Source organism: Mauremys mutica, chromosome 1, assembly GCF_020497125.1.
Source record: "Mauremys mutica isolate MM-2020 ecotype Southern chromosome 1, ASM2049712v1, whole genome shotgun sequence".
In the NCBI taxonomy this organism is placed as follows: Eukaryota; Metazoa; Chordata; order Testudines; family Geoemydidae; genus Mauremys; species Mauremys mutica.
Genome location: NC_059072.1, coordinates 155,872,152 through 155,892,872, shown reverse-complemented (window position 1 = coordinate 155,892,872; position 20,721 = coordinate 155,872,152). Strand labels below are relative to the sequence as shown.

The following is a 20,721-nucleotide window of genomic DNA, read 5'->3' as shown; positions in this document are numbered from 1 at the left end:
CATCTACTACAGTTGGCTGCACCTGGGCAACAGAAGTCAGGGATGCTTTGTGTTCTCACATTATCAACTTGCATGGCCCTATAGAAGAAGGGGAACAGTACCTGTAATAATGTGCTTGTGGAGGGAAAGGAGCTGGTTAATTTGGGCAGGGGGGGGCGTCAGTACTTAGAATGGGACCTGGATCTCGAATGGGATCAAGACCTGTATGCCGACGACCACCTCGAGCGGGAGCGGCTCCAAGAGTCAGGGCTATGGGACCAGTGCCACGAGTCGGACCAGCGTTGGGCATGGGGCCGGGACTCAGAGCAGCACAAAGATTCAGGCCGGGGGGCTGATGGACCCAAAATGGCAGGCTTGCCTCTGAATGGTGCCATGCTCCGAGAGAGTGGAGGCTTGTCCCTCATAGTGGGAGACTTAGGTGCCATCATCTCGATGAGGCCCCTGGCAGCTTCAAAGGTGTCCGGGGTGGAAGGCATCATAGCTTCCTCCACATGCAGCCGTGGGGAGTCCAGGAGAATAGGGCTCGCTGGAAAGATGGGGTCCCGCGTTGGCTGTGCCTGGCCCAATGGTCTGCAGGCCATAGGCCCAACCCCTGCACTGTTCCCTTCCAGGGGTACAGTTGCAGTAACAACTCACAGGGGGGATCTGCCTGTTTTTTGCAGGCAGTGGGGAATGAGAGCGATGCCGGTGAGAATGCTTCTGGGGCCCAGGGGATCAGCGGTCCCTGGGTTAGCACCCCAGGTCCTTTCTTACCACCGTAGATGGGACCACAGTGGAAGCGCTCCGCACCACGGCACTCGGGGCCGGGTCCTGCCGAGGACGGAGGCCTGACTCCATTAGGAGTTGCTTCAGATGGATGTCCCTCTTCTTCCTGGTGCGAGGTTTGAAAGCCTTGCAGATCTTACACTTGTCTCACTGGTGGGCTTCTCCCAGATACTGAAGACAGGAGTCAGGGGGTTGCCCGTCGGCATAGGCTTCACACAGGAACTACAGGGTTTGAAGCCCAGAAACCGCATGCCCTGAGTCCCCGATGGGGCCCGTGCTGGAGGGGGAGCCCCCCAACCTGCTAAGTAGCAAGACTAACCACTAATGATTAACTAACAGAGTGAACCATTTACAGAAGATAACAGAGAAGCTAGGGATTAGTGGGACACTTGCAAAGCAAGAAGCCTCTGTTCCAACAACTGTCCCTGGTGGTAAGAAGGAACTGAAGGGGGGTCGGGCCGGCAGGGTCGTATATAGTGTGCCATACTGATGGCGCACCAGGGGACTCCATAGCTGGCCCGACGGGTAGCTGCTAGGAAAAAACTTCCGACAGCCGTGCCTGTGGCGCGCACACACACCTAACTGGAATTCATATGAGCAAGCACTCGAAGAACACATTTTCCCAAACACACACTAAGTTCACTGTTTCCAGACAGCTCCATAGACACTCAGTGATTATAGAGTGGCAAACTTAAAGCAATTATTACTTTAAGAAAAACATGAATGACCCTAGCAAACATGAGTTAAAATACTCTTTAAACCTGTTCTTTACTGTTTGCATTTCCCAGTAACCATTTTGAACTCCACATGCTGGGGGGTGGCAGGGGCACCAAACTGCTGGGATACAATCCTCCATTAGTGGATACATGCTGGTAGCTGAGGCTTCTCATAACTTTGGATTGGTTCTTAGAGCAGAAATCCCTCCCATTACTGCAGTAATAAACTTTAATTCGAATCAGAAATTTATCTGGCTATGGGGCAGCTTCTGTCTCCTCTGGGTTTATTGCAGACCCAGAATTGACTGCTGATCTTGTTCCACAGCCTGTTCTGACTGGTTTCAGAAACAGAGCCACTTCATGATCCTCACTCGGAGCCTGCTCCTGGCTCCCATTAGTCCCCATGCTGGGCACGATCCGGGCTGACCAGGTCGTCATGCACCACAGTTGGCTCTTTGATAAGGCGCAGTGCCAAGCACCAAACTCCTCATAAAAACAAGCATGAGGCTTACGAGTTTCACAAGGTGCGCTTCTGATCCCTGGTCTTCCAGCACTCGCTCTTGAGATTCTAAATTCACTCCCTGCACTGGTCACCAGTCCGGAAAATTTGCAAAGCTGCCAGCTTTTTATTTGTCTGTTGGTATGCGTGATCATTGCTGGTACTTTTGCTAAAGTCAACAGGTTTACTGGCCTCACATCAGAGATTCACCGAAATCTGGCTATAATCACGTGACCATGAAGCAGTGCGTTTTACAAAAGGCTTGTTCTGCTTGGTCTCTATTGCAAACACAGAAGGCTCGCCGAAGATGTGTTTGCAGCTCAGTGATCAGAAGACAAGGGAAAGGTTAATGCTGACTCACTGAGTTGCTGCTGTATGCCCAGGAAGGATGGCTTCTATTTTCAATTGAGTCGACTGGAGATTGTTTGGATAGAGAGGACAAAGGAAGTTGGCCCATGGGATTGTGGGATACTGTTGGTGTATTCCCAGGAGACGAGTCAATCAGGGCTGCGTCTACATCGCAAAGCAATAGGGCTCAAGCCTGGATCACCGCTTGACCTGGGCTTGAACCCTCCAGCCTTGCAGGGTCCTAGGACTCTCGATCTGAGCCCAAGTCTGAGAGACGTGTGTGTAGACGGAAAAGGGGTTTGGGCTCAAGCCTGGGCTTACACTGCACCGTGCAAATACCCTAACTTATTTAGGTAATTCTTAACTTGTTCTCTCCCTCTTCTAGCCTCAGATCCTACCCCATTTACACTGAAGTTCACTATGTTAATCTTCCCATCACTGAACCTTTTTGGTAAAAAGCAAAAAAAGGCATTTGAACAATTCAGCCATTGCTGCATTTTCTGTTAATGTCTTTCCCTCCTCATTGAGTAAATGGGCTACGCTGTCGTTGACCTCCCTCTTGCTTCTAATATATTTGTAAAATGGTGCCTCAGTACCTTTATTTCCCTATCAGAGGGGTAGCCGTGTTTGTTGCTTTTTACAGATCCAGACTAAAAGTCCTGTGGCACCTTAAAGACTAATAGATGTATTGGAGCATAAGCTTTCGTGGGTGAATACCCACTTCATCAGATACCGTACATGTAATGGAAATTTCCAGAGGCAGGTATAAATATGCAGGCAAGAATCAGTCTGGAGATAACGAGGTTAGTTCAATCAGGGTGGGTGAGGCCCTCTGCTAGCAGTTGAGGTGTGAACACCAAGGGAGGAGAAACTGCTTTTGCAGTTGGCTAGCCACTCACAGTCTTTGTTTAATCCTGATCTGATGGTGTCAAATTTGCAAATGAACTGAAGCTCAGCAAATGAACTTCAGGACCAGACTTCAAAGAGAAACTGCTGAGCTTCAGTTCATTTGCAAATTTGACATCATCAGATCAGGATAGCATTGGGATAGTTTGCTTTTGTGCCCTTAATAATGTGACTTTAAAAAAACTGCTATCTCGCCTGAACATTTTTTCCTTTAGCCTTGCTTCCCAAGGGAGCTTACCTACCAATTCTGAGTTTGCTAAGCTCTGCCTTCTTTAAGTCCATTGTCTTTATTCTGATGTTTTCTCTTCTACCCTTCCTTTCAAATCATGAACCATATCATTTCATGATCACTTTCACTCAAGCTGCCTTCAACCTTTAAATTCTCAACCAGTTCCTCCCTATTTGTCAGAATCAACTTTGGGACTGCTTCTCCCCTAGTTGCTTCCTTCATCTTCTGTAGTAAACTTGTCTCCAATGCATTCCAAGAACTTGTCAGATAATCTGTGCCCTGCTAGATTACTTTCCCAATAGATGTCTGGATAGTTGAAGCCCCCCCATCACCACCAAGCCCTGTGCTTTGAATGGTTTTGTTAGTAGTTTTAAAAAGCGATTAAAAAGAAAAGGTGCTTACTAAAGATTAAGCAGATTAACCTAGCTAGGAAATTTTCATGTACATTTTTAACCAGATAACAGTTTCTGGGACCCAGCATCGGAATGAAAGGCTCTTCTGTTGTATTATTCTGAGTTCAGATGCTCAAAACCTGCAGAGATGCAAAGGTATTTTTGCCAAGATATTCAGGTACTTCTCCATCACTGGCAAACATTTTAATAAAGATTGGATTTTAAAATATATAAATAAAAATGCTCTAGCTCAAAACACATCATTTTCAGGAAGTTCTATGGCCAGTGTTATACAGGTGGTCAGAGTGGATGATCACAATGGTCCTTTCTTTCCTTAGAAGCTATGAACTTATCTCAGTTGTGTCCAATTAGCTCCAATCTAGTTCATAAGAGGCAAAGGGAACTAGGGACAGATAGGCCTGGCTGGGGAAAACCCTAGCTTGGGAAGAAGTTTAAGGCCTTGGCTACACTTACAAATTTGCAGCGCTGCAGCAGGGTGTGAAAACACACCCTCTCCAGCGCTGCAAATTGCGGCGCTGCAAAGCGCCAGTGTAGTCAAAGCCCCAGCGCTGGGAGCGCGGCTCCCAGCGCTGTCCGTTATTCCCCACAGGGAGGTGGAGTACGGACAGCGCTGGGAGAGCTCTCTCCCAGCGCTGGCGCTTTGACTACACTTAGCGCTTCAAAGTGCTGCCGCGGCAGCGCTTTGAAGTGTAAGTGTAGCCAAAGCCTAAGATGGTTTACCAATAAAAACCAAATCACAGGAAAAGGGTAACTTTAGCCCTTTTTTGAGTGCACATATTATGTTAGAAGCAGGGTAGGAATGTCAGCTACTTAAAACATTTCACATCTACTGATACATTTTAAGAGTCTTCTTTTAATTAGACAATAGAAACAATGTTATCCTGGAGCACTAGTTAGCAAGAATCAGTAGTTACCTTCACTTGCAGCATGGGTTGGAATTCCCGCACCAGCTTCATTGAAGAGTCATAAATATTACGGCCAATTTTCACCCACTCCATAAGGGGTACAGGACGAAAATCAGTATGGTACAGCTCAGCATTCAGCCAGGAAGCCAGAAGACCCAGGTTAGGGAGGGTGGCACTCATGCCTACTATCTGTATGCTGTCAAAAACAGGACCATTCTCCTTTGTCGGTCTATAATTGGTTAAAAGAAAATGAGGGTTAATAGAACCCTACACCAATGTTCTGGTGCAGAATACAAAATCCTATCCATCCAATCCGTGATTCTGATGCTCAAAGAAATACACTGACTACCTTGCAGCAGAAAAACTGATTACTCTCCTCTCAGCATACATAACTACAAATGTTATATGCTGATCATAACATTACTCAATTTTAAAAGCTGTGGCTACAAGGCTTAGGCTTTGAAGGCACTGACTACCACAAGCTGACTATATACACTTCGAAATATTTTTTAAAGATTTCCTTGTTATTAATTTTGAATGTTCAAGTTATGGAATTATGGAAACAAAAGGGGCAGATATATTTTCACTATAACTTTCATAAGCTTAAATATCTTAATGAAATCCACTCAATTTTGTCTCAATTTTAGGCTAAACAATCATAGACTAAGGTTTTAAAAAACAGGCTAAACACAGTTAGGTTCCTTATTTAGGTAATTGAATCAATAACCTTATTTTCAAGTAATGAGCATTCACCAGCTTCCATTAAATTCAAAGAACTAATGGATGCTCAGCACTTCTAAGTAAGTGGCCTGATTTGTCAAATGTCTAAATAAGGATGCAAGAACCTAGTTAGACTTTAAAAAAAAAAAAAAAAAAAGTCTGTGTAAAAACTAGGGCTAAAATCACTCACCAAATGCATGGCCCATCCATAACTTTAACCACAGAATATAGGATTGATTTTTTTTTAAAGCTTGTCTGCCACCATAGTGTACAATTTTTTTAAAATTACATATTTCTTAATCCACCACTATGTATGCTCCTCCACATTCTACATGCCTTGCTGGGCATGCTGTTAATGCCCAACACATATACAAAGATATAATTATTGTGCAGCATCTCAACACAAATTGAGTCCTGGAACTAGATAGATCATATCTGGTCTGAATTATGTTGAAAAATTTGAATCTCCATGACACACAATTTCCTTTCTTAGAAAGTTCACAAAAGCAACAACTATTCAAAGCCTTCTACTCCAGCTCAGGATGGCTTAACACTTAGAGTAATGAAGGGCTCACAATCGTATTATGGCATGTAGATGTTTTATGATTTAGTATAGAAGACACTTGTAATCATTGCTTTTTCATCTTTTCCATGTCAAATGGTAATACGCATGTAAGCGGGTAGAATAACTCAGCAGAGAATAGCTGTAGTCAGCTAAGGCTTTTCCTTTGGATCTAATCTTTATAATTAAGCAATCAAAATAAACAAACATAAGAAAAAAAGAGTAATAAAATTTCCTCATTTTAGGGTTCATCCCAATCCTACAATCCTGGGTGCAAAGCTCTTCTCCAAACTATCCCCTTGTCTACCAAAGATCAAAAGAGGATGCCCGATCATATACTTCTTTCACACATATCAAAACATCTAACATCTATTAGGTTGTAAAAGTCTCCTCAAGGAGGCAGTAGTGGTAGAAACTCTTTTGCCTAGGAATTAAAAAATTAAACAAGACACCAGACAAGAAGAAACAACAAATCCAAAACATTTAAAAAAATTAGCTTACTTTATATTTGAACTTAAAGCTTTATCCCAATTTCTTTTCCAAAAAAGAATGAATTTTACAACTAAACACAAATTAAAAAACAGGAGGAAAAAGGTTTTTGACTATAGTGATAGCCTCCTGATGTGATGAGACCTTAATAACTGAGGGATCCTAGAGCAGAGTTCTCACCAAATTCCTGGAGCCAATCCATACCTCCAGTAACTCAGAGAACAACCTGAATATTGAAGCTGCTCACAATTCAGTATTAAAAGACAAACACCCCACAGTCTACCCACCTTTTAGCAACTTTCTCTGTAACAAATCGAACTTTGGTCAGCAGGAGTTCCAGCAGATATCCTCTGTGAGAATCTCCCAGCATGTGCAACTCATCCACAACCACCATCCCTGGTAAAAAGAAGCACTACAGATTTAAAATTTTTATTAAAGTTAATGTTTAAAATTAAATATACACAAGTTAAGAGGGAAGGTCCTGTACATCTGGGGTCAGGCTTGAGTTATAAAGGATTACAGGTATCAGTTACAAGGATCACGAGATACATATATATCACATAACCAGCATAGACTCAGATTGGGGGAGTTTTTAAAGCCTCAATGGGTAAGTGGGCTTGGGTATGCCACCCATGGAACGTATAAAGAGTCCAAGTCAGTATCAGTGTAGCGAATAAGTACATGGGTGGGGTGCGTCCCTTGGTTCATCAGGGAAGGAAGTTTCACCAAAGCTCAAAAGCAAGAACAAACCTCCATCACTCCTTCAGCAGCATATTCCATATGAATGGTTGAAATTGACAAAATTTTTGTGCATGCCAGAGACATTTCTGCTGCTTCCTGTCACTGTTTCTCCTCTGATATTAGTGCATGAAGCAGATGATCAGTTTCATGACATTTTACCTCCAAAATTTGTTTTTGTTGAAAAAAAGAAAATTAAATTTGACAGTGTGTTTGGTGGAGTCTAACTAGCAGTGCACCCATCTTTCCAACCTCAACATCTCACCAAATTAAGGTTACCCTGAGGACTTGTCTACAGAGTTATTCCAGAATGGCTACTCTTCTTTCAATTCATACCCTACCTCAATCCGAATTAACTACAACATCTTTCTAAATTTTCAGACCACACCAAACTTGAGAAATTCTAGATGAAAGGCCAGGTTTATATTCAAGTTTGCCAGCATATCAACGTAGGTTGGGGAGATGATTTTTTACTGACATAGCAAAGCTGGCAAAAGCTCTAGCGTAGATGTACTTATACTGGTAAAAGAGTATTTTTACTGGTATAGTTTGTTTCGCTCACCAAACCAGAATAAAAGCACTGGTAAAGCGCTCCTAGTGTACACATAGCTGAAGACTGAGAGAAAAGATGCCCCTCCATCCCTCAAGCAACACAAAAGCAAAAAGTCAACTTAACTCTGCCATCTACTGAGAAAGGAGAAGGTGATGACACTTCTACCAGAGTGAGGTCTCTAGAACATAAGTGGTAGTTCGATCTTTTGCATTAGCCTCTGGCTAGCTGGTGTCCACATAGTCTGTGCCTCTAGCTTGGGGAAAGAAAAAGTGTATTCTCTATTTGCCTCTCCCAACCCCAAGTCTCCTTCCCAGCTGCTGTATGAGCATGCTGAGGGTGAGCAGTGTCTATGTTGCTCTACCCCTTCCCACAGCCTCTGTTTTGGATTCTCTCAGCCTGCTGAATAGCACCAATGCTTTCCTTTTAGTCTTCTTACAACTTTCCTTAGCAACATCCAGGTGGAATTAACCTGATTCTAGTCATTTTCATTGCTGACCACAGCACAAAGCACTGAATAGAAGCAGGAAAAATAACAATGGTCTAATCGCTTTTCAATCTGCTATAGTTTGGCAAAACTATGTGCAACAGAGGTACTACAGCTGCCTGCAGAATCAGGCAGACATAGCACTGCATTCATTTACACTTGTTTCACATTTATTCTCATTAACCTGATGGCTACTGCAACAGCTTCCCACTAACCAAGGGCAAGTGGGTTTTTCAAGTCTTGCACAGGATCCTTTTTTTTTTTTTTTTTTTTTTTTTTAAATGAAACAGCAGCACTTCACAGGTCTGGCATGAAGAGACTTCCCTAAGAACAGTCTTCGTCAGATTCCCCAGGAGTGCATGTCTCAAATGTGAGGTTTTCTGCCATGCAGTGTTATTCCTGAAGGAATTCTGCGCCAACAAATTAAAAATTCTGCAAATTCTGCATATTTGATTTGTCAAAATAACACTATATACTCATGCCAGTTTCAGTTATTTCGGTAATTTATTTCAAAATACCTGTCAGCAACTACGTCTGTAACAATACAGACACAAAATTTCCCCCCAGGGAATATAGTTAAAGAAACCCCTATAACCCAGTTCCTGTTTCTCTGCCCCATCCTCCCACAGAGCCAAGCTGAGGGGCTAGACACCCACATCCCCTCCCCCCAGATCCCAGCTATGGGGCACCCCACAGCTTAGACACTAGTGCCCAGCCACAGGGCATCCCCTGCCCAGATATTCGCACCCCCTATCTCCCAGAGCCCAGTCATAAGGTGCCCCCCAGCCCAGACACTTGCACCTCCTCCTCCCCCAGAGCCCAGCCACAGGGCATCCTACAGTCCAGACACTCACACCTCCTACCCCCTTCCCCTCCCCGCAACAGCCCAGGGATCCAGAGGCAGAGACAGACTGATGCTGGGTCCAGGGCTTGTGTGGCATTTCCTTCACGCCGCCTCCTTCCTTCAGGGCATGCTGGGAACTGCAGCTGTTGGGAACTCTCCAGCTTCCTCCATCCAGCAGTGTCTTCTATTTACAAGTTGGGCCCTGCCAGGTCCAGCAGCCCCTAGTGGCAGAAAACAGCTCTGCAGCCCATTTCTGTTGTGGGGAAAAGGAAATTCTGCACAGAACATTAATTTCTGAGCAAATTCTGCATTATGCAGTGGTGCAGAATTCCCCCAAAAGACAGAGTACTGCTGTCTTTTAATTGGCCAGAACTTCTGTACCTCCCATTGTTATTCAGGCATGGCATCCAAGCTCTCAATATAACCATGTATATGGGAATCTGAGCCATTCACAAGTCAGCCAGGCCTGACAGTCATTTACACATACAATGCTTCTTTCTCCAAGCGATACCATGGAGGCATCTGTTGAGATTATACTGTAGCCACCAAAGTAGACAATAGCTCAAACAAGGTGTCTACCCTCATCTTTAAAACAGAAGTAGTCTCCATTGGTTGTGCAAGTCCCAGCATGTAATATTCTTTTTAACTCAGCAGTGCAAGCGGGAGGGAGGGGGGTTGTAATCTCTTTAAACTGCATCTCTACTGAAAATGAAGACAGCTACAATATGCTCTTTTGTCTGCAAATAATGTGAGACTGGCAAGGTGCTAGTGTTAATCTGAGGGCTTGTCTACAGTTATTTGAGAATGGCTACTGCTTTTTAAACTCATATCCTACCTTAATCTGAATTAATTTGCAAGTGAAGACAACCCCTGAGTTGCTACAGTTCTTCAGGGCAGCCACAGAAGGTTCAACTTGTTTTTATATCAAAAATGCTAAAATCCAGAGATTTTTTGGAACTTCTACTTTTTAAACTTAATTTTTTAAATCACAAACCTACCACTGGTGACAATACAAACCCACTCCCAGGGGACATATTTAACAGGAAGGAGGTTTTTTCTTTATTCTGCTCTCCTAAAATTTCTCTAGATTTATTCCTCACATTGATTCTAAACAATACTGCAAGAAAACTTCTCCCTTTCCTGTTTACCGAGATGCGAGCAACTGCATAAATTATATAATAATTAAACTCAAATCAAATTGCTCTGAACTGCCTTAGGCAACAGACAGCTCTGCCAGCAGCAGGAATTGAGTTTCTCTCAACAATTTCCAGAGGCAATGTGAGCTGGCAGCAGGGAGTTGATACCAACAAAAGGAACAGCTCAAGCTTGAGATGGAATCCAGCCAGAGCTGCAGTTGTCTCTCAATAATTCATCTCAAAGAATAAAACACTCCATTAAAAAAGTAGTCTAAAATTAGAATTAATTAGAAGAGTCAAGGTACAATGTTGAAGCATTACAGTAGCTTGATGTTGGCTATATTTAAAGTCATTTTCAGTCTTTGTATTTTCAGGTTTTTATAAAATTTACCTCCAAATATTACCCTTTGGGATGAAATTTGTCATTATTATTTTATTCCAAAAGTGATTTTTTGAGAGGGTGGCAGAAATTAAGTAGTTTGCGTAACTTTCCAAATAATCAAGTATCAGAAAATGATGTTTTATCATCAGTTAGTCTCAGATTTTTTTTGCACTTTCAAATAATGCAAGACAATTTTACAAATTTTAATGAGGTAGCAGTAAGTAGACACAAGATCTGCACACCTAATCATATACTTATCTGACTCTCCACACCTATATGACCCTCCTTTGGCAATATTCCCAATGAGGACACAAAGAGGGGCATACAGATTGCACTAGAACTAATAAAAAACTGCAGCTATCTTAGCACATTCAAGTACACACACACCCCCACTGGTCGGCTGGAAGTATTTATAGCACATAAATCACTGTAGTCTCCAGGGTTCAACATGTGAATATGTACATCGCACGATTACACATGAAGATAAAATCATCAGCCTCTAATTTTTCTTTCTTACTTTCTTGTCTTTAAGAGCTACCTGGCTGGTACAATGAAAAATTATGGCATGAAATGCACACAGGTCAGGAAAGTCAAGGGTGAGGGTCTCACAATTTAATATTCATTTAGTTTTGTCTTTTCTTGGTTTAAAATATCAATCCAAATACTACAGTAACATCACAGGCCAGTGGCAAGGCAGGAGGGATTCCGGATTTAACAACAGTGTATAAAATATCAGCTAGGCAAACACAAAGGATTGTGCTGGGAAAATACAGCTTCCTCCTCACATGTACACAGAACACCCAGAGATTCCCAATGGTTTCACATCTCTTTACATGTATCTTATTTAATGGCACCACCAAAACCTAGGACCACAGTAATACAGTAAGTCCACAACTGTGAAAGACAGCAGGCTTGCTTCCTCTTAAACTACTATTGGAAAAAAGAATTTAAATGTATTGCCCTCCTAGTCACATCAACCAACACAGATTAGCCTCATCCATAAATTCCAACCAACCAGACCCAGAAAAGCCCCACCTATAATTCCATCCCCACTTCACACCACAAGTGCAATCCATCCATTCCACACATACACATTTCCCAGCCAACCCCATCTGGCACACAGGAGATCTATGAATTCAAAGACACACCCAGACTCCCTTCATTGTTTAAACCCTACCCATGGGACTCTTCCATAAACATTGACAAGCCCTATCCATGGATTGTCTCCCAGTCACATTGCCCAGCCCAGACAAGCTACAGCGACAAATTCCACCCACTGACCCACCCTCCAGCCATACAGAGAGCCCCGAGTGAATTCCCAAAGCAAGCCTATAAGCAGCATGATGGAGGGAAGATTGCTTGGTTTTCCTTGACAGTTCCTCTGTCTCCTGGAGCCCTGAGGACAGTCCCTATTTTCCCTGATTCTCATACACACTGAAGTTGTATAATAAGTGTCCCAGCCCTACTTAAGCTCCCCTTTCTAGACATTCCCTAGGCTGCTGTATTTGGGTCCCATATGCTGGGCCAGCATGCTTTTAAACTTACCTTGGTCTGGACAGGCAACCACCTCTCTGGCACACGCAATCTCTCTATCTGGTACCCCTTCTGAAATTGGCAATCTGCAGTCCTAGGCCTCAAGACCCATGCTGAACACACCCATGACTTCCCAGTAGTTTAAGCACATTCTTTCCCAGAGCTGCAACCTTGTGGGCACTCTGGTTTATAGTTTAATCTTTTCAGGGACACATGATAGGCAAAGCAAGGTATTCTTTAAAGAAGCATTTCTAAAACAAACACCCTTTATTTTAGGCAGCAAAAGAGATACATAGATTTAAGTCAAACCCCACCTATATGGTGTTTCCTCATCACTCAAGTGTTCTTTGAGATTTGGGTGTGTCCTTTCAGGACTCCGAGTCCCCTCTATCGGACTGCACTCCTCCAGCTCAGGACTTCTCCAAATCATCGCATCTCTCTGACCCCTGCACTCAAAAGCATCCCCTCTCACTCAGGAAATCCGCATAGGAGTCCCTCCTCAACTTCAGCCTTTGCATTTTTAAATACCTGATCTGACAACTGGTTTCTTTGATCCCCTTCTGGGATTTTCCACTTTCAAACCCCGCATTCAAGCTGGAGAAAACTGGTGTCATCTAGGATGCAGCCATCTCATTGTTCTGCCAGGTCCCAGCCTATACACTTACTGATAGTTAAAAACTGTCTCAGTCAGAGACACACACCCAGGTGCCACAGCCTGTCTCCTTTGCACAAGAACTACAAGGCAAGAGTAGAGTAAAAATAAGGTCTTAAACATACACAGTGTAGTAAGATGGGGCCCTGAAATATAAACTTTTGTGTCAGAAGCCTAGGCTGAGGCATGAAGCCTGAACCAAAGTACTTCCAGGCATTGCTAAGCAAAAGCTAGGCTGTGAGCCAGAGGCAGGCCTCACTCACAGAAGATGGCAAGAAGAGGGTTGTTAGAAGCAGGTGCATTCACATATGTAAGTGCTAACAAGAGGAACTTGTGACAAGATGGCACCTGGACAGCCCAATACAAGGACACTCCACAGACATAACAAGGAACAAGCAGGTGCATCTTAAAGACAGGACAGCATGATGGATAGATCTGTTTGTCTGAAACAACATGATCAAAGGGGAGACAGCACACTAATGAGCCAAGGGGCTGTACTTCAATACGTCAGTAGGGATGAGTAATCTGTCCTGTAACCGTATAAAAGTAGGTCCAGGAGCGCACACCTTTGTCCAGCCTAGGGGGTAGTGGAGTGTCTCGCCACTGACTGAGCTGTGTCCATTGCCACGGGGCACATATTCGTAATATGTCCTGTAGAATCTATAGGAAACTATTATTGTGCTTCGTTTGACAATAAACCTGGCTCGGGTTCCTTCGTACCTTACTAGAGTCTGTGGTCTTTGGGGGATCTCTCGGGGTTTGCTGTGTCAGCTATTTGCACAGAGCCGGGGCAGCACACAGAGGGAACACATGCAGCTGACTGTTATCATCGACCAAGAGCAGAGCACCACACTGGTAGCTACTGACAACACACACTGCACATAATCTCAAAACAAAATTAATTAACAGTACACAATACACACGCTCCTTCATCCTGCAGACAGATCAGGCCCTAGCATCTTACCCAGTGAGTCCATCTTGTTCTCCTCTATGAGTCTATTGATTAGTCCGTTGGCTCTCTCAATGGTGCAGACAGCAACATCTAGTGCTGAGAAACGTCCAGCAGGGGAAGTACTTCCCATATAGCCTTCTACCCGCACACCCACCTCCTGAAACAGAGTCTGTGCGCCAGGGAGACAGAACATTTGTTCACAGAATTAGAATCTTTACTTGCAATCAGCATATGCTGCATACTGGAATCAGCACAGTACACACATCCTAAAACAGACATTCCCAACACTGTATCAGATAACCCGATTAAGAGCATGGCTGAGCCAGCTAGTGCCTGCTGTCTCCTATTCAACTGTGTGCTTTTTGCCCCACAGCGGAGCAGCCCAAGTCACTGCTCTTTATTGTAATAAACTTTGTACCAAATATGCCTTGTGAAGTATGATTTGAAAATGTATAACTACACCGCTACCTCAATATAATGCCACCCGATATAACGTGAATTTGGATATAACGCAGTAAAGCAGTGCTCCGGGGGGGGGGGGGGGGGGGGGGGGGGGGGGGGGAGGGAGGCTGCACATTCCAGTGGACCAAAGCATGTTCAATATAACACGGTTTCACCTATAACACAGTAAGATTTTTTGGCTCCCAAGGACAGCGCTATATCAAGGCAGAGGTGTAATGGGTCAAATATATTATAGTGAAATGTGTGTTGCTACATTATATGTAAAGTTGTGAATGCACTGTATGACGTTACTAGCACAAGTTCAAACCCACACAGCCCCGTCTAGACAAGTTGTTAAAGAGACCTATGCTAAGGAAAGGAATATGTGTTTACTACTTTTATGTAAATTGAGGTAAACAGGGTCCTCAAGACAGCAGGAGGAGATGGCAGGAACAGAACAATTTGCAATTTAGCAAACACAAGTGGGTGAAGAAAGAGCATGAAGCCCCTTCATCACCAGATTTCATGTCACCTTCCTTATTGCTTAAATACATATTACTTTGAAGAGCAACCCTCCAAAGAATCCACCTCAAAGGTTCACTGGCCTATAAAAGAAAGGGATAGAGGACCCCAAGCTCTCTTTTTCACCTATGATGACAAAGGCACCAGCACCACTGGGAGAGATCCTGGCCAAGAAGAGAGTCAGTCTTGCTGGAAGACTGTGGGTGAGAAAGGCCATCTTAAAGTCTTGAACCAAAACTTGCTGGATTAAGTTTTAGACTTTTAGGTGCATGTTTTCACTTTTATTTGCTGGTAACTTCTAACTTTCTCCCATACTTGAAATATTTAAACTCCTATCTTCTTTGGTTAATAAATGTATTTTATTTTTAATCTAAAACAAATAACGCAGTGCTGTGTTTAAACTGAACAATTTGGTAATTCCAGTTAAAGTTGCAAATTGTTGAAAATTGACTCCATAGCGCAGGGATGAAAGTAATTTACAGGATTTACCGGTACTGCTGGAGTCCTGAGGGGGGCGTGGCCTCATCCGGAAGAGATGTGGCCTCTCAAGATTTAAAGGCCCTGGGGAACCAGCTGTGGCTGGGAGACCCAGGGCCTTTAAATCAACCAGGGGCTCCCAGCTGCAGAGGCGGCTGGGAGCCGCTCAGGGGCAAATTAAAGGGCCCAGGGCACTGGCCACCAGGGGGAACCTCGAGCTTTGCGGGGCTGGGGCAGGTATTTAAAGGGCCCAGAGCTCCTGCCGCTGAGGGAAGCGCGGAGCCTTTTAAATCCTGGCCCCAGCCCAGCCACCAGAGCCGTGGCCGGGATTCAAAGAGCTCTGAGCTGCCCGCAGCTGTGGGGAGCCCTGAGAGCCCTTTAAATCCCGGCCCCAGCCCTGCCGCCGGAGCCGTGGCTGGGATTCAAAGGGCTCTGGGCTGCCCGCAGCGGCGGGGAACTCTGAGCCCTTTAAATCTCAGCCGCGGTTGGGATTTAAAGGGCTCTGGGCTGCCTGCAGCCGCGGGAAGCTTTGAGCCCTTTAAATCCGCGCCTCAGCCCAGCTGCCGGAGCCGCGGCCGGGATTCAAAGGGCTGCGGGCAGCTCTGGGCCCTTTAAATCCCAGCCGTGGAAGTCGATGTGGTCCAGCACGGCGTACTGGCTCTTGCCGGTACGCCGTACCGGCTTACTTTCACCTCTGGGGCAATGAACCTTAATAACTGAACTGTCCAGGAAATGGCTGGACACCGCAGAACACACGTTTTGCAGAAAATCCTTGACTGGGAGCATGTTGGGGTCACCTGGCAAGTAGTAACCAAAGCTGGTGGAAGTCAAAGTGTGTTGCTGGCAAGCTGCTGGGGTCAGAGCTGCTAGACCAGGGCTCCAGCTGTGCACAGACACACTGTGTGTGACCTGTAGGCTGGTTGTGAGCAAGCCAGGTTGGGAGCTACAGCAGGAAAGCCTTGTGAGGTTTGCAAAGCAGGCAGTGACAACCTCACTCTGGTCTGGATTGCACCCCAGAATGTGACAGCCTTACTGCAGGATGAAGTGCACACAGCAGAAAGAGAGGTGAGCAGCACCATCACACTGGAAGTTTGTTTCAGAAGAAAACCAGACAAGTATTCCAACAATGTCAAAACATCCTGTTTCAACGGTTTTGGAATAAACATTCACATTTTTTGTTTTGAAAAGACCTTTTGTTATATACACTATAAATAAATTATACACACACACAAATAAACACAACATAAAAAGTAGAAATTGAAATGAAATGTTTTGATCAACCCAAAATTCCTTCACGGAGACTTTCAATGTTTCGGATTTTGTTCTGATTCTAATCTAAACCAATTTTCAAAATCCTTTGCAAAACAGAATTTGTCTTCCACAAAGCTCCATTTCCACCTCCCCACCCCATTTCATACAAATGTTTCCACATGTTTAAGGTTCTGAAAAGGTTTGATTTGACAGCTTTGAGCCATACCCCCACACTCCTGTACTCCACTTACCTGCAGGTAATACTTTTTCTCTTTGGCCACAGAGACAAAGGGGAGGATGAACAGAGCTTTCTTATGGGTCTCCAGGACTCTCTTCAAGATGAGTAACTCAGCAACTAGTGTCTTCCCAGCACTAGTAGGAGCTAAAATAACATGATCCAAGAAAAGCATGTCAAAACTTAAACTGCAAGCGATTAGCTACTGGATGACTCCAGAGGTGGAAACTGCATACAAAGAAAAATATTCTGAAGTGCCTAAATGTCTAAGCCACTTTTAAAAATGGGATTTAGGTGTGTCTGAAAATTTTACTCAGAGACTTTCACTTTAAGGATGCTAGTTCATACCCAGTCCCTGGTCCACAATAACTAAAAGTCATTACCACTTTGGTGGCTGTTCAGTCACCCAAGTAAAACAAGCCAGTGGGTCTCCATCCAGTTCCTAGATGACAGGAAGTAAGAAAATGGCCACGGAGACTGGACTCCCTCCTCGTATCTGGAGATGGTCTCAACACAGCAGGTTAGAGGCACATCAGTGAGCTGAGCCCAGTAACTTGCCCTGCTGCAATCTGTGCTGTACCTCCTCTAAGGCAAAGATCATTTCAGCCTCCAGAGCTGCCAGCCCAGCACCTTTTAGCAGCAGTAAAATCATTTATATTATATTAGTGAAGTTATAGTTAAGGCTATGATTTAGTCACAGAGGTTGCAGAAGTCACAGAAACCGTGACTTCCAGCGACCTCCATGACTTCAGCCTGCAATGGTTGGGAGCTGCAGGATCCCCGGCCACCCATGGGGGCCGGGAGCTGCGGGGAAACCCTGAGCTTCAGGCCACCGGCAGGGGAACCATCAAGGTCCAAGCTGGTGGCAGAACCCCCAAGCTCCCGGCCGGCGCTGGCCCCTGGAGCTGCAGGCGGCAGGGGTATCCTGCAGCTCCCGGCCCCCGCAGGCAGAAGGGGCACCCCACAGTTCCTAGCTGCCACAGCTGTGGGCAAACCCCCGAGCTCCCAGCCACCTTGGACCCCCAGAGCTCCAGGTGGCAGAGGTATCCCACAGCCCCCAGCTGCTGCAGGCAGTTCCTAGCCCCTGCGTAGCTGCCCTGCTTCAGGCTATATGGGCTTCTGTGAATATTTCTTTTTTGCCCATGACCTATCCATGACTTCTACTAAAAATATCCATGACAAAATCTTAGCCTATTATAGTGCATGATTTGGTCAGATGTCTGCATACCTGAGTAAACTAGGTTCTTCCCCTCCAGGACTTCTCCAAGCATCAGGCACTCTGCTTGCCATTCAAACATATGTACTACTCCCAGACTGCGGTATTTCTCCAGAACTACTTCAGGAAGACCCCAGCTTGCTAGGAGCAGCTTGTCTGCTTGGTCATCAGGAATATTCATCTGTTGGCATCGCCCTTTGGGAAAAATTCCAACATCAGCAGAGGCAGCATAGTGAGTAATATGACACTTAGGGCTTATGCACTAAACTTTCAGAAACACAGGAACTGCCATGCTGAATCAGAGCTGTGGTCCATTTTATCAAGGATCCTGTTTCTGACAGTGCCCAGGACCAGCTGCTTCAGAGGAAAGTGCAAGAAACCTTACAGAGTAACCTGCCCCCCAGAGAAAGTTTCCTCCTAACCTCCCATAGTTAGGAGATTGGGTTATGGCCTGAAGCATGAGAGTTTATATCCCTTCCAAAAATATTGCTTATTATTTTCACTTTTTCTATTCTAATTCTGGATATTCTTGCCATCCACTTAAATGTCCAGTCCCTCTTGAATTCTGCTAAAACTCGTGGCCACACCGATCCACAGGCTAATCGTACATTGTATGAGTAGTATTTCCTCCCGTCAGTTTTTAATTCACTGTGTTTCAATTTCTTTGAATATCTCTAAATCTGTAATCTGAGAAAGGGTCGCAAGAAATTCCTGATCTACCTACTCTATACCATTCATTATATTCTATGCTTTCATCATCTCCCTTTTTATTTACCTTCTAAAATATTTTCTCTCGCTCTGCATATGAGAGCTTTTCTATACCGCAAGCCATTTTCTTTGCCCATCTCTGAACTGCCTGCTTTTTGAGATGGGGTGATTCATATGAACACAGCTTCCAGTTGAGGGTGATTAAGATACTAATAGCACTATAAGAGGGGCGGGCAAACTACAGCCCACTCCAGCGCGGGCCACACCACGTGGCTCGGCCCCGCTCCGGTGGGCCGGGGCGCTGGGTTGGGGGCTGCACCACGCGGCTCGGCCCCACTCCAGCTGGGGCGCCCCACCACACAGCTCCCAGAAGCAGCAGCATGGCCCCGCTCCAGCTCCTACATGTTCCAGTGGGAGCTGCAAGGGTGGTGCCTGTGGATGGAGCAGCGCTCAGAATCGCCTGGCCGCGCCTCCGTGTAGGAGCCAGAGAAGGGACATTGCCACTGCTTCCAGGAGCCATATGAGGTAAGTGCCGCTCGGAGCCACACTCCCTGAGCCTCTCCCCACGCCCCAACCCCCTGCCCCAGCCCTGATCCCCCTTCCGCCCTCCAAACCCCTCGGAGCACCCTTCTGCACCCCAAACTCCTTATCCCCAGCCCCACCCCAGAGCCCACACCCTAACCAATTTAGTGAGCATTCATGGCCCACCATACAATTTCTATTCCTCAATGTGGCCCTTGAGCCAAAAAGTTTGCCCACCACTGCATTATAATGGCCCTTATATTTTCCATCCCATTTCTTATTCATCCTAACACTGTTTCCTTTTTTTGAGTGCAGCTACACAATGAGCAGAAATCTTCAGCTTTTGCCACAATTCTGCCCCAGATTTCACCCCCCGCTGCCTTGTCATAGCTAATTTAGAACCCTCATTAGCACACCCTGCCTCCCCAAGCTAGCACTGGTAAGAGGTTCACTCCCTACCCCCAAAAAATAAAAGATTGTGTCTACAGCTTTAAAGAGCACCTTTAACCTTCAAAGATCCCACAGCACAGAAACTAAGATACTAAGGATACAAAGGGATCAAGCAACCCAATCCCCTTCAAGAATGAAAGGCAGCAGCACCACACAACAGAGTGAAGACTTTCAAGGGGCAATTAGGGTATGGCTCCACACATTAAAAATAGACTCACATCAATAAGTCTCAGGCTCAAACTGCAGAGCTGGCATTCATAGAATATCAGGGTTGGAAGGGACCTCAGCAGGTCATCTAGTCCAACCTGCTGCCCAAAGCAGGACCACTCCCCAAATTCCCCTCTTAAGGATTGAACTCATAACCCTGGGTTAGCAGGCCAATGCTCAAAGCCACAAAATAGCAATGTAGATGTTCAGGCTCAGGCTGGAGCCTGGTGAGGGGGGATGGTCTCAGAGCCTGGACTCCAGCTCAAGCCTGAACATCTACACTGATAATTTTAACCCCGCAGTACAAGCCTCCATCGACACCAGCTAGCACTAGGTGACTCAGGAGTGTCACTTATTGAATCATTTTATAGGAGGTGTCCCATCCAAACACTGACCCAGCCCGACCCTGCTTGCCTTGATCTGACAGCATTATATCAAGCATAAGGTGGCAAACATCTCTCAGACTAAGCTTGCAGACGTCAGTGTTTACAGAAGAGCTGTGAAAGGGGATGAAGAGACAGGATATTAAACATTAAATTGAAAGTCACTCCACACGCCTGTGTGCTTGAAGATATCAGGGAGCTGCAATCAGGACCACAGGGAGCTTATTGCATCCAAATGAATCACCTTGCCAATTTGCTCTACTCTCCTTATTAAAGCACATCTATGAGCCTCGTTTTCTCTCCCAAGGAATGTAAATAGTACTATGCATTAATTGTGTTTTGGTAGCACCTAGAGGCCCCATTGTGCTAAGCACTGACAACACACACAAATGGCTCCTGACCCATAAGAATTTACAAGTCACGTGCATTGTATCTCCCTCTACCCAGGAAGGTGGAAAATTTCTGATTCCCCTTTACATTGCC

At 45.1% G+C, this 20,721-nt stretch overlaps 1 protein-coding gene across 1 annotated transcript in view; it reads right to left on the bottom strand.

Moving 5' to 3' along the window:
* The window catches only part of POLQ (DNA polymerase theta), a 143,399-nt gene that overhangs the window by 122,126 nt on the left and 552 nt on the right, over window positions 1–20,721 (bottom strand). The window contains exons 2-6 of the mRNA XM_045001059.1: window positions 17,981–18,163; window positions 16,769–16,899; window positions 13,839–13,995; window positions 6,840–6,948; window positions 4,791–5,010 (exon numbers count right to left, since the gene is read on the bottom strand). Of these exons, the coding sequence (XP_044856994.1) occupies window positions 4,791–5,010; window positions 6,840–6,948; window positions 13,839–13,995; window positions 16,769–16,899; window positions 17,981–18,163 (800 nt within the window). The remainder of the gene's footprint in view (window positions 1–4,790; window positions 5,011–6,839; window positions 6,949–13,838; window positions 13,996–16,768; window positions 16,900–17,980; window positions 18,164–20,721) is intronic.